The 14198-nt window shown below is 40.0% G+C and overlaps 1 protein-coding gene across 1 annotated transcript in view; it reads left to right on the top strand.

Moving 5' to 3' along the window:
- ophn1 (oligophrenin 1) overlaps positions 1-5536 on the top strand; it is a 27591-nt gene extending 22055 nt beyond the window's left edge. Inside the window, exons 17-21 of the mRNA XM_048237516.1 lie at positions 1-106; positions 836-995; positions 1322-1445; positions 4516-4880; positions 5401-5536. Coding sequence (XP_048093473.1) covers positions 1-106; positions 836-995; positions 1322-1445; positions 4516-4811 — 686 coding nt within the window. The 3' untranslated portion in view covers positions 4812-4880; positions 5401-5536. The remainder of the gene's footprint in view (positions 107-835; positions 996-1321; positions 1446-4515; positions 4881-5400) is intronic.
- Positions 5537-14198: the final 8662 nt, after the last annotated feature.

Here is a 14198-nt window from a genome sequence, read left to right as displayed (position 1 = left end):
AATCGGAAAATCTGGATTTCCGGTTGGGCACGGTCCACTCTCTGGTCTACAAGCTGCCTGAGGTGAATCGTGAAATGCTGGAACTCCTCATTCGACATCTGCTCAGGTGAGATGGTTTGCAAGTTGAGTAGGAGAGAGACATTTGCTCAGGTGAAATGGTTTACAAGTTGAGTAAGAGAGGGAAAGAAAGAGAGAGAGATGGAGGGAGGGAGAGAAGGAGGGACGGTCAAACTAACATTGGGTCAGTATAGTAGTCCTACAAGCTAGGCAAGGGTGCATTTCCCAAAACCATAGTTGCTAACCTGTTAGTAACTTAGTTGGTTGGCAATGGGAAATTGCATTGCAACCAACAAAGTTGTGCCCCTGTACGGTAACTTGAAATGGGATCTGGAGGCTAAGTTTGGCAATAACAAACACAATAACTAAGGCTTAGTTTGCTGCTGAGACAATGAGTAAAAAAGTGCAGGCAAAGGCAGGCAAGGCAGTAGTGTAGGGGAAGTTCTTTTAGAATTGTACAGCATAACATATCCCTTTCCTCCTTGCATGTGAGAGGTGGTATAAACAAGAAAGTGGCCAGGACTTCAAAAGCTAGTGGGGTTCCCATTTTTAAGCTCTTCCATGTCAGTAGAGCTACCAAATATGGCAAAAATAAACAAAATGATTACATAAAGGTCATTACAAATGACAGAAGCATATTTTTTTTATTTTACTACGTTATATATATGCTATATTTATTACTTTCAGAACTGTGACTTCTTGAGTCCACTTTTGCTCAGGACCTGTTGATATTTCCACTTTGCCTGTAATACGTCGGTCTGTGAATGTGTGTCTCCAGTGTGTGTAGTCGCTCAGAGGAGAACTTGATGACCCCATCGAACATGGGTGTGATCTTTGGTCCTACACTGATGCGGGCGGAGGAGGAGACGGTGGCTGCCATGCTGGACATCAAGTTCCAAAACATTGTCGTCGAGATCCTCATTGAGGACTTCAAGAAGGTTGGACTTTACATTACATTACCATGCATGACAAAAAGTCAGCCATGTTGTTAGCCATATAAAACAATAAACTGTTGATGCTAGTTGACAGTCATACAGTCATAATAATGAATGGACTGTACATGGAACTGAAACTGTCTATAGAAAGCATGAATTTCCCCACTTTTAAAGTCAATTTTATTTCAATAGCACAGTTTTTATGACGACATTGTACTAATGTAGATTGTATTGTGATGATAGTATTAGAACGCTAGTGTTATGTGTAGCCCTCACATGATGGGTTTGCCCTCCGAGGCCTCACCCTGACCTCTGTGTTGTGTCCGCAGATCTTCAGCGGGCCTCCAGAAAGCTTGCCTCCCCCGGTACCTCCCCCGAGAGCCATGCCCAGGACGCGCCAGCCCATCACCATCTCCAAGCGGCCGCTGCGCTCCTATCCCGCGTTGCAAGAGAGTAATTATGTGGCCAAATAAGAGTCTCAGTCATCTCCCTCCCATAGTCGTCATCTTCATCATCCTCATGAGCCCTCTCTTCAACATCCCTTGTTTTTAAGTTCCAATACCACCTCCCACTCTCCATCCCATCTCCTATCATTCCATTACATTATTACATTAGGCTTCTCTGTTATTATTAAAAAAAACAACATTCCTTTTTTTTTTTATTCCTTTTTACTATTATCCATATAGAGTATATTGATTTCTATACGTATATGCGCTTCAAATATATCTGTGCACTTATATAAAGCCTGCATGCTCAAACAGAGTCACATACTTTTTACTACCTCAGTTGAAGGTGTCCTTGAACCTGTGTTGAGAGGAGGAGGCTCTGGCTATTGTTATCTGTCTGTGTGTAGTGGACTGAGTCCAGTCACATTAGAGGTGGGAGATGGTGTGGGGTCCTCTTGTCTTTCTACTTTGCTTCACTGGTATGGGTCTGCTACTTTTGGCATAGTATGGCAGCCTTGCAGTAATTGGTGTATACCTGCATGCATGTGCCCACACACACACACACACACACACACACACACACACACACACACTCTCTCGTAGGAACAAACTTAATTGGAAACTGGTATGGATAGATGATATACATGCAAGTTACCATACTCTAATATATAATATGTAGTATCAAGTGAACTGTAGAGTAGCTCTAGAGCTGTAGAACTAAATGCTGTAGACCTCTGTGTGTATGTGTACATGTAATTTGTCATGACAGATGTGAAACTGGCAGTTATTCTACCCATCTTAGTTTTCCCACTTTATTTGTCACTGAAAATCTAATAACAGGCTGTCTAGGGCACGGAAACTAAGTACCACCTAAGTAAAACTAAGTACCACCTGCCTGCTGGAGTCTAGTTCTGTGTGTGTGTGTACCTGTGTTTTTTAAACAAGCCATCTGCATAAATGCTTAATATGTGCTGTCATCCCTAGTTCTTATGAACAGTTTGGTTTGTTTATTCCCTTTTCACCTAACATTTTAATGCATCCTTAAATTTATTAACACCCTCTTCACTCTTTAATGACTTTGCTTTTGGCTGTCATTAAATGCATGCTTCTTTTTAGTCATTAATGTGTAGTGTTCTCTTTGTGCTCTCCTGTAGTTTTCCACTCAAAAGTACCCTCCTCATAGTGGGAGATGCTTGTAAATCCATCTCTCTCTCACACACACACACACACACACACACACACACACATACACACACACACTCAACAATAATTATATACTAGTTTTAATGTGATTAAATTGACGGCATGTTTTCCATATACACTCTCTCCCTCTCTCTTTCTCTTTCTCTCTCTGAACTCTCTCTCTCTCTCTCTCTCTCTCTCTCACAAACACACATACTCTCTCTCTCTCTCTCTCTCTCTCTCTCACAAACACACAGACTCTCTCTCTCTCTCTCTCACAAACACACAGACTCTCTCTCTCTCTCACAAACACACAGACTCTCTCTCTCTCTCTCTCTCTCTCACAAACACACAGACTCTCTCTCTCTCTCACACACACACACACACACACACACAAGCTTGAAGAAGAACTCTGCTAGACATAACAGCGTAAGGCAGAGTGTGCATGAAGTTTGAGATGATAACCTTTCATTGGGGACCCACAAGTTGACTGGAACTCTGGAAGTAAAGTTCTGAAAAGAGGTCGCTGTGAATTGCACTCACGGACAACAGTCTCACAAGTTCTTGTAAACTTGTGCAACCCACTGTAGAATATAATTTAACAGCACTGCAACCCTATGGCTGTCCTTCTCACATTAGTGAGGTCGCAGGCTTGATGTGTGCCCAGCCTTACATCTCCATGGTTTAGGCTCGCACTGCCACAGGCAAAAGCATGACAAAGCGTTCAAGGCCAACATGCCATGTGAAGCAAGGACCCTACAGTGTCACACGACTGCGTCTGTGTGGTTAGACTAAACGCCTGTAACTGCTCCCACATACACGTGCAGACACACACATTACAGGGGTTCCAAACAAAAGCACAAGTAAATATAAGTAGCTATATCATAAATGATGTGTTAATGTTGCATCTATTCACATTGGGATATTTCTCTGGTGTCATTTGAAGTTGACTAAAAAGGAATAAAAAAATCATCTTTTGGAAATTGATCTTAATGCCTTAATTTAAAAAATGGGGAAAATCCAACTTTTAAGGACACAATTTTTTTTTGTGAATGAATAATGTATTGTAAATAAGGAAATGTTTTTCATTAAAAAAAAAAAATATATATATATATATATATATAGATGTATGTATATGTATATATGTATACACCCCCCTATGTTAAATTCCCATAGAGGCAGGCAGATTTTTATTTTTAAAGGCCAGTTATTTCATGGATCCAGGATACTATGCATCCTGATAAAGTTCCCTTGGCCTTTGGAATTAAAATAGCCCCACGTCATCACATACCCTTCACCATACCTAGATATTGGCATGGTTTTATTTCAGTTAGCCTAATAGCTGGTTTGATTTGCATTGAGAGATGATCTTATGGAAAGTACCCATGCCAATTAAGGCACTAAGATCAATTTCCAGAAGATGATTTTGTATTCCTCTTTTTAGTCAACTTTAGCATGGGGGTGTAAATGTATGCAACCCACTGTATGTGTTTTTTTAAAATGACAATAGTATGTTATAAAATCATACATGAAAAGGTGTAAAAATACTTTGTCACCTTCCTTTCTTTCATTCTTTGCTCTTGATTCCTTGTTTTTTTTATGTTGGCTTCTGTGTGTCTTACTTTTGCTGACTTTCTTTCATCCTGAACTTTTCCCCCCTGGCCTGCACATAATGTATTTGACACCCGTTAGCTTAATTTTATACTGCTCCTTTGTCTGCCTTTTTCTCTGTCTCTCTATATATGTCTTTCTTTCTCATTCTCGCTCTCTCACTTTCTCTCTGTTACACTCACTTACTCTCTTTCTCTCTGTCGTTCTCTCTAACTTTCTTTCTCTCTTTCTGTCTGTCTGTCTCTGTCTCATATCTTCTGCCTTGTTCTCTTGTTGTCACGCAGTGCGGGAGCTGAACGGCAGTGCCCACAACGGTGTGGACTCCGAGGGGGACCCGCACCCCACTAGCCCCGTCCCGCCTCAGAGGCCCAAGATGGGCCCTCCGTCCTGCTCTCCTCCCTCTGTACCTTCCTCTTTCCTTGCGTCCTCTGGCGCCCGTTTGCCACTCCCGCCCAAACCCACCCCCCCCCCCGGCAAGATCGGCATTCCGACAGCGACGTCGCCAAGATGGTTGCCAGGCTACAAGATGGAGGGTCACGGCCTGACGCCGGGACGGCGTCCAACGGGGAGGCAGGGGTGACGGTCGGCCGGGCGCAGTCCTTCCAGGGCAAGAAGCCTCCGCCACGTGGGGTCCTGGCCAACAGAGAAGGTGTTTACTCCTCTGCCCTCCACAGTGCAGAGAAACAGAACAACGACAGGCACTAATATCAAAAGTCATCATTACTCTAATCTGTTGTACAGATTGTACAGATTATAGAACTGTACAAAACTGCTCTATCCTAAAGCGTCTGCATTCATCTCTTGGGCAGCATTCACGTATACAATAACACACTTTACTTCCTACACAGCCACCATGAAAACCCTGATTCTCTACCGTGCAAGTTACATACTTACTTCCACAGACTGCCTTTATCTCTTCATTCAGACAATAACTACATTAAAACAATATTAACCTCAGCATTAAAGGAGCATTAAAGGCAGATTTAATACTCATAATAACTTTAGTCTAATCTATCGCTCTCACATGCTCACTATGTGTGGTCACGTGTTTGGTGTGATACTGTGCCGTGTGTGGCTTCTCTGCTTCCTGAGATATATCTGGTTATCTCATGGCTCATCTGTGTGTTTGTGTGTTCTGTCTCTCTCTCTTTCTTTCTCTCGTAAAACAGGAGAAGGTGAGGGCCTCATGAAAGGACGGTCGTTTTCCGAGAAGCACTCCATCTGCAGGCCCCCGACCAGACCCCCCGATCCACCCAATCGCACACCCACCAAACCCCTGCCCTCTCCCACCAGCGAAGACTCCGCATCTTAGTGAGTACTCCCTACGCACACAGAGAGAGAGAGAGAGAGAAATACACGTACATGAACCTGTATTTTTGTAAGGACCAGTGTCCCAGTCAGCTCCAAATAAAGACAACATAGTTCAATTCTTTTACCTTAAAGTAACTGCTTCAAACTCGTTCTGATCCTACACTGACTAGTACGGAGAAGGAAGTCTCTGACATTGCCAAAGCATGACCAAAACACTTGATCTTGCACTATGTAATGTTGTTGATTGGATAGGATAATTACCCTTTTAGTCGTTTTTTGACTAACAGGGTACCGTCCTAGCTCTAAATGTTGTTGAATATTGATGCCAAGGAGCATAGATATCAATTCCGCCATTGTGTTCCTTTAAACTCTTAATCAAAAAGTCGCTGTTACATCTTAGCCTGGGTCAGCCTACCCCTAATCAAACATCCCTAGTTTCACCCCTGATATCACTGACCTGACACTCACCTTTCCTAGTGGATGCGATGCCTCCTCTGCCTCTTTGTTCCAACTATCTTGTAAGCATCCTGAGTGGTGACATTTATTCTCTTTGGAAATGATCACCATGAAATCCTCTCTGTGTGAAAATGGAGCAGCATTTTATGGATCGAACAGATGCAAGGCATCACTGTCTTGGTAGGCCCACACTTAAGAGAGCTGAGAGCTGACGTCCCATTCTGATTGCTATCTTGTAAATAGATGCTTTGAGAGTAAAGAATGGTTCCTGGAACTTTACTGGATTCTGCAATCAGCAACACAAATGTTAAACATGTTCAGAAAATGAACAAAGTGACGTGCATGCTAGTGATTTATTGGAGGTAGAACAAATGATCATTTACTGCATCTTAAGAGATATACTACACTACATTAGATTTTATAGCTAACTAGCTAACAGTCATCAAACTGCCATTGCAAACCCTAACTAGGCTATAGCTAGCCCAGACAATGAAAAGACAGATGCCTTAATTGTAAAAAAAAAGGTCCATGGACTTTCATCCCTGCTGAAAAAAAACAGTCTGACCAGCTTCAGGTGGTTTGCTGGTTGTCCAGCTTGTTGACCAGCTTGTTTGACTACCCTATGATGGTTGACCAGCTAGACCATCAGAACTATTGCAAAAACATACCTTCAGCTGGTTTACTCAGTTTACCGTACCACCTCAAGCTGGTCATTTTAGCTAGTGTTGCTGGCCTTACATTGCTGGTTTAACTGGCCATGCTAGCTCATCTTGGTCATTCTAGCAAACCAGCATAACCATCTTACACCAACAATGTAAAGCTTGACAGACATCTTTTTTTCAGCAGAGATGTTCAAAAAAATTGGTTTGCACAACTGCCCAGTCACCACGCATAGAAGGGGTGGATTCCTTTTGCTGTGAGGTTAGAAAGAAATGCTAACACTTATGCTATATCGTTCAGCTCTGTTGTTTATTAAGGGTAGTTATTAGCTAGGAAGCCTTGAAACTCTCTGTTTTAGAGACCCTTAGTGGCTGCAGGATGAATGTGTTTCATACTGTATGAACCTCACTGATTGCCTTCCGCTGGTGGTTTCACTGCCAGCAAACCCAAGTGTGCCCAATGAAAGACAAATAGTGAAAGAGTTACACATCTGGAGTCATGGATCTTTTGTCATTCACAGCTCTTAAAGGTAACTGCCATGGTAACTGTCTTTGTATTGCAGTGTTGCCTCCAAGACAAAGTTTTTTGAGAATGCATCGCGACAGATGGGAGGGTAAGTGTGTGTGTGTGTGTTTGTGTTTGTGAGAAAGAGAGAGAGAGAGAGAAACAGAAAATCTTGACATTATGTGCATGATAGGATAGGGAGGGACTTTCAGTACTGACATGTTAGAACAGCCCTTTGCTTCTGAAACCATTCGTGGGTTGAGTGCCCACAAGGTGCCCGATAGCCCACTGAATCAGAATCAGTTTGTGCTTTAATCCAAAAGAAGAAATAAACCTCAAACATGAATACATTTAGCTAAATCAGTATATAAACCAATGTAAGGAAATTATGGTAAAACCTCAGTTTGAGACAAACCAATTAATGTAATGAAAGTTTTACAATTGAAGCCATCATGGGTGCATAGTAAGTAAATATACTTGACTACTGTACTTAAGTATGTTTTTTGAGCATCTGTACTTTACTTGAGTATTAATATTTTTGTAGACTTGTGAACTCGGCAGTGGGTATGATGGTGACGGCTGATAGCAATGAAGATCCTTTATGCTGAAGGAATGAATTGAAAAAATCCCCTGACCTTTATCGCATAGCTAGATCAATGTCATTAAACATTAAAATACACTACTGATAATTTTCCCTTAAGAATAGTCAGTCACCTTTTTCTCTGGAGGACATGTGTTTATGTGTATGAATAGAGATGTGTGGGAAATGCATGCTTAGTAAGCTTGTATCATACATTAAGTTTGAATCATATGGTGATGTGTACCTGGCTTTCTCTTTGGCAGGCCAGCTGCCACGTCCCCAGCATCTGAGGTAAGAGGGAAATACAATTTCTGGACCTAATACAAATACACAATACAAATACAATTTCTGGACCTAATACAAATACAAAATACAAATACAATTTCTGGACCTAATACAAATACAAAATACTAATACAATTTCTGGACCAAAAATGTAAAGACTTTTGGCTAATAATGTAACGAGTTACTACGCTATTGGCTGGTTAAGAGATAACACAGAGGTTGCATAAAAATCAAGAGTTGATACAGGAAATGAATGTTGAATATCTGGGATGCTCTTTAAAGAGTTAGGTGGTCATAGCCTGTGCCATGTTGTGCCATCCTCCATAAATAATCTTGCCACGTCTCTTCCACATACTCCTACAGAGGTGTCCTATCCATTCCATTCAAAATGGACACAATTCTGATGTTATTAATAACGCAAAATACTGTAATTGTTAGGTTATATATTATATTATGTTATAGGCCAATTATACATTATTGGCTGCTACACTCAGTCACGCTCTTACCTCAGATAGTGAAGGGACACACTACAAAATATCAGCATGGCTAACCTGTCTCAGATATAACAGCACATGTTCATGGTTATCCCTTATTTTTTTACAGAATTCCAAATAAGACGACTAACTCCTTCTAAATCCACCTGCTTCTGAAGAAGAATAAGCTCCCTCTTGACGCACACACCACTGCTTTTCCAGCACCTTTGCCGTTCTCTTGTGCCCTGTGTCGTGTTTATTGGAACGGGAGCACCGCATGACTGCTCTCCAACAGCGCATAAAGGGAAATAGAAACAGTTCACTGTGGCCCGCACACTAGTAATAGCTATCTAAAGAGAGAGACTCGCCTTCCCGGCCTTACCTTTCAGTGAGCAGAGAGTGTCATGTAACGTTGTCAGTACTGTAAATGCGATGGAGTTGTTGCCATCTTATGCTGCATTTAACAATGAGAGAAATGGGAGAAAGAGGAGGAAAGAGAGTGTGGTGTGACATTCACTTAGTATTCTCTCTGAATCACATCTTAAAGAGGAAACAGACTATAGAATGAGTTGATTTAAATTTTGACCTACACACCTGTGTACCTGTGTTTGTGTGTGTGTGCGTATGTGTGTGTGTGAGAGAGAGAGAGAACAAGTGTGTGTGGTCAGACTAACATTTTGGTTTGTTTTCATATTGACATTTGCTTTGCACTTCAGACAAGTGTTCTCCTTCGGGATTGTGTGTAATTTCATCTGACCCAATGACCTTGGTCAGAGTGATCTAACCTGTGTAGAACTTTCTTGCATAAGCTCTCACAAATGTACTTATTGAATGTCTCATTTGTGAATTTTAAATGTGAAGACACGACAGAGGTGATAGAAGGACCAAGAGGTGGGATTCTTGATCATCAGGCATTTTGGGAATACTTTATTTATTTGTCTTTTATGGTGAAAAAAAGAATTCCCTCTTGTTGGTCTCACAGCTTCGTTTTTCTCCTTTAGTTTAATTTACGGAAACATTCCTTTTTCCTCCACAACCGTTTTCCTGGTTGTGTGTCTGACTCTAGGTCACTTTTGTCTGCTTGTTGTTTACAGAAATAGTAAAAAAAAGCATTTCTTTTGTTGTGAACTAAACTGGCTCTTCTCACCACTACAATGCAACACTCATGTTACATGTACGTACGATTGTCTTGAATGTACTGCAAGAAAATCAGAAGAAAAAAAACAACATTTTTATACCAAATAAAATGGTTCAAGTTGTTTTTTTGTGGAATTATGGGATTTCATTTGAGTAATAAACCAGTTCTGTTTTTTTTTTTTTTTTTAATGAAGCTTAAGCAGGCTGTGCTTGTAACTCTGCGCTGAAGTGACATATAAGCTATTATGTAACCTTCATTTAGTAATATATTAACAAGCAAAATAGGCAAGCTATGACAAAATGAGGAGTTGGTCAATGGTCTTCCGCTGTGACCACCAACCCACTCTAATAATGCCATCCTGTAGTCATCATCCACTATTAATTCCATGCAAAGTACCTTCCTGTAAGCCTTGTAGCGCAAAGGCAGTTAGGCTTCCCTGTTGTCCCACAGAGTGTTGCTAGTGCAGGCTCATCCACGGTTAGCCAATCATTTCCTATGACGCGGCATGCCCCTCTGACCCTCATGAGCCCATCTTATTAGCTGACATCTTTCCTCGACATCCTCAAGCACCATCATTTTGCCCCACCATTCACTAGCTCATATCCGCAGGGAATCCTCTTTTCCCTGCTGCAGATAACACTGCAGCACATTGACCCAAATACCCCACGGGTTGTGAAGGGTCATCAGCGTTGGCACTAATCTGGTGTTGTAATCAGAAGGTGGCGGTTACCCTGAGGATTTGTGCGATAAACAGAACACATGATGAAATGTCATATTAATGTATCAGCGAGATGATGATTCAATTACCTGTTGTTGGCTGTGCCAGTCACCCGCTGAGAGTATTTTGAGTTTGCAGCAGTCAGGCTGTGGGCCTGCCAGCTTGGCAAAGAAAATGGGAGAAAATCCTCTATCTTAAAACCCACTCATTGTGTGAGCTAAAGTACATCCCTATCTCTCTAGGGCAGGTTAGAGTAGCCATGCACCTGCTTGACCGCCCCTACCGCCCTACCTGACACGCACACCGTAACATCTCTCTGTGCTTGCTTCACCATATCATTGTCAGTATGAACTTAGTGACACATTACAAAACCATACCATTTTTTTTATTATTTAAATGCAAACAACAACAATAAAGACATTAAAAATCTTGATTTAAGACAAGTCTACACAGCAAACATGGATCACCTCAACTGCTGGTACAGTGGTACAAATGAACAGATTAAGGGACCTGGCAGTTTTATGCAACTTAACTACATCTATGTGGAATCAATACATACATACACAGAGAGACTATAAACATACAAAGGTTGGATAAGAAATGTCATTTGTATAGCAAGAATTTCCTTCCATGTAGTTTCAATGGACAAAACATGTTAGAACTGCAAACACAGGAGAACACAAAAACACACAAAAACATCAATTATACAAAGTGTGGAAGTCACATTGTAAAAATGCAATACTAATCAGTTTCATATATCATTTAAGTAACAACAGAAAATGTTAAACTCTTAATCGTTAGTCATTGTTTTGTTGTTGTTGTTGTTGCTTTTTATGACAAAACCAAATAAAATTAATCTGTACAAATGGCAAACCCACATCAGTTTTTACAAAATCTCACCAAGCCTTACTGATAACTACTTTCAGGTTCAAATGTTCCAAATTGTATAGAATTACAGTGCATTCTTTTTGTTGTCGTTATATATATTTGAATATGAACCATTTCTAGTTTTTATGTATACAATAAATCAATGTAGATATATACTGCCTATAGAGAATAAATACCAATCTACAATCTGACATTTACTAGAGCATGTTTTGTCCGCAATTATATTTACTAGAGCATTTTTTGTCTGCAATTATATGTTCTTCAAAAAACTGAAAATCACCTGATCCTACTGCCTCCCATGACTGAACATTTATCAGAGAGGCACTGAGGCATTTTATGAGAACATTTTTGACATAAAATTATCTTATTGCTTGTAGCTAGAAAATATCCTAACTTTTTTTGTTACTTTAACCGTGGCTTAAAGTGTACAATGTATCGTGTCTTGTTAGCTTGCTATAGACATTTAGGTTGACCTTCTCTTTCTGGTGCTATGTGTATGTTTGTCCACTTTGGTTATGAACCTACTGCAAAATGACTGTCTGCTTACAATTATACAGAACTAAAGCTTGAAGCACAGTTCAGGGTTCCCACTAGAGAAATGTAAAATTCCATTACTTTTCCCTGACAAAACTAAAACTGATTTTCCATAACCTACAATGAAGGGTACAATATACTGACCAAAGATTTCAGAATAGTTGTGTAGCTTTCAATAATCTTTTACTTTTTTTAGAGCGGGAGATGAATAAATGGACATCGAATAAACAAAGTTGGACTAACCACAACTGCTCAAGCAAGCAGTAAAGCTAATAATTCTATGATATTCCATGACTTTGCCCCCAAAATTATAAAATTCCCTGACTTTCCATGTCTAGAATAGACTTTCCAAAATTCCATGATATTCCAGAAATTCCATGACCGGTGGGAACCCTGACAGTTACAGTTACAGGCAACTTACAAATTACTGCGCAAACTTTTTGTTCGATTTCTCAGACAAGTGTCAGTGTGTTGTGCCGAAGACTAACTAGTCACTTGACAATGTATATACAACATCTTTTCACATTTTTCAAGCTGCACGTGTTGATTTTAACAATCATATTTTTTGCTAAATTATAAATGTTTGTTAAATAGTACAGAGTGCACTTGTGAATTATAGTGTATGTGCAATCTTTACAAAAAAAAATAAACAAACCACATTTCACATAACTAAGTGACTACATTTCAATTCTGGCCACAACTATGATTTTGAGTGTTTAGTTTGGCCTCATTGAATTGCTGATTAAAGAAAGGATGGCATTAAACAGTACATAACAGTGCATGTCTACAAATGTATAGGCATGTATGTGTGTTTGGTCTATCAACCCATATTTTAGAAGCCTTCTTCCACCATAAATGGTATTCATCTGAGGCGGTGAGTTCCTCTTAAGTAATGATTACTGGGATTTAAGGTGATCCCTGTGACTTGAAGCAATAGCATCATGACAGGCAGAGAATGGCTGTAGTGTGTATACACAACTGGGTGCCACTGTATACTGTTAGGAGTATTCATAGCCACCACAAACTCCCAGCCCTGCGTTTCACTTCTCTCCTCTGTGTAAGTTGTCATCTCTCGTCACCCTCTCTCTCTCTCACACACACACACACACACACACACACACACACAAACCCATTCTATACCTATAGCTCTGCCGATCTTGCCCTACCAAGAACCCTCCTGTGTGATGCACACTTCAAAGGACTAAAGTAGCTTTCTGCACATCTTGGGAGAGGACTGTTAATAATGCGAATGACAGGGAGAGCAACTCGGAGTCAAAAAGACTGGAGATTGATGCACTAATTGGAACATTACAGTAAAAGAGGAGATAACAGGCTGACTTAAAAGAAGATTTCAATCTAACGGAATACAATTAATTATCAATTAGTACTTAAATGTATGATTAACAGCATCATTTTTAGTTGCCTGTATATTCTTTATACAAAACTTACTATATCCAGTCTGTTGAGATTTTCAATAGTATCAGGTTATTTAAAAAAGAAATGTGTGTCTATCGTGCAATAGTTATTGCTAGTGCAAAGATGACCAAAACCAATCTGATAATACAGTATGTGAACAAAAATAAACGGTGATGATGAAGGACAGCAAGAAGAAAAAAGCTACTACTACAGCTACTACTTAAAAATGTCATGAAAAGTATTTACATAAGCGTTTAAAAAAAAAAGGTGGTAGAAACACACACACAAATAATAACACCACACATAATCATTATTAACACCAAATGAAACACAATATAGTGCACATGAACCACCCACTGGTTTAAACATGTTTAAAAGGTGTATACAAATGCATAATTTAACATCCCTCCATAACAAGACATGAAACAATTACTTGTTTGTGTTTCTCGTTTGTTTCAGTGACATTGAAAATTCCTCATATGTGACATATAAATCTGTTTAAGACAGACAAAAACTCACCAAAAGTCATCATGCAGTTACAGGTAAAAATTTGTTGTACCATGATTGAGAGTGTGTTGGAAGTGGTAAAACATACTTTACATCAGTCAGTATCTACAAAATGACATGCATGTAAAAGTGAGTGAGAAGTATCCTGGACTTATAGTATAGTGTAAAATATCTCCCCACAGCTCTGTGGGGATTTCCTAAATTGCCATAGGTGTGTAGATTTGAACAAAATCTAGTTTGGTTCTTATCGGGGCTTTTACTGCCTGAAATATCCAATTTTGTTTACCACGCTTGGAGTTTAGTGCTGGGCTGGTGGGTGCCTATTTTCAACCTTTCTCACGGCACATCAACGGTTAGACCGAGAATTCTTGTCGCAAATCAAAATTCCACGGGAGCTCCAAGCGGATATGTACACGCAGCCTTACAACACTGTTTACAGCTCTTCGAGTCACGGTAAAATGTATTGTATTTGGTACATAGCTAATTTAGATACACTTA

The sequence above is a fragment of the Alosa alosa genome, chromosome 2 (genome assembly GCF_017589495.1).
Source record: "Alosa alosa isolate M-15738 ecotype Scorff River chromosome 2, AALO_Geno_1.1, whole genome shotgun sequence".
In the NCBI taxonomy this organism is placed as follows: domain Eukaryota; kingdom Metazoa; phylum Chordata; class Actinopteri; order Clupeiformes; family Clupeidae; genus Alosa; species Alosa alosa.
The sequence above is the reverse complement of the archived record's forward strand: the minus strand, read 5'-3'. Positions and strand labels throughout refer to the sequence as shown.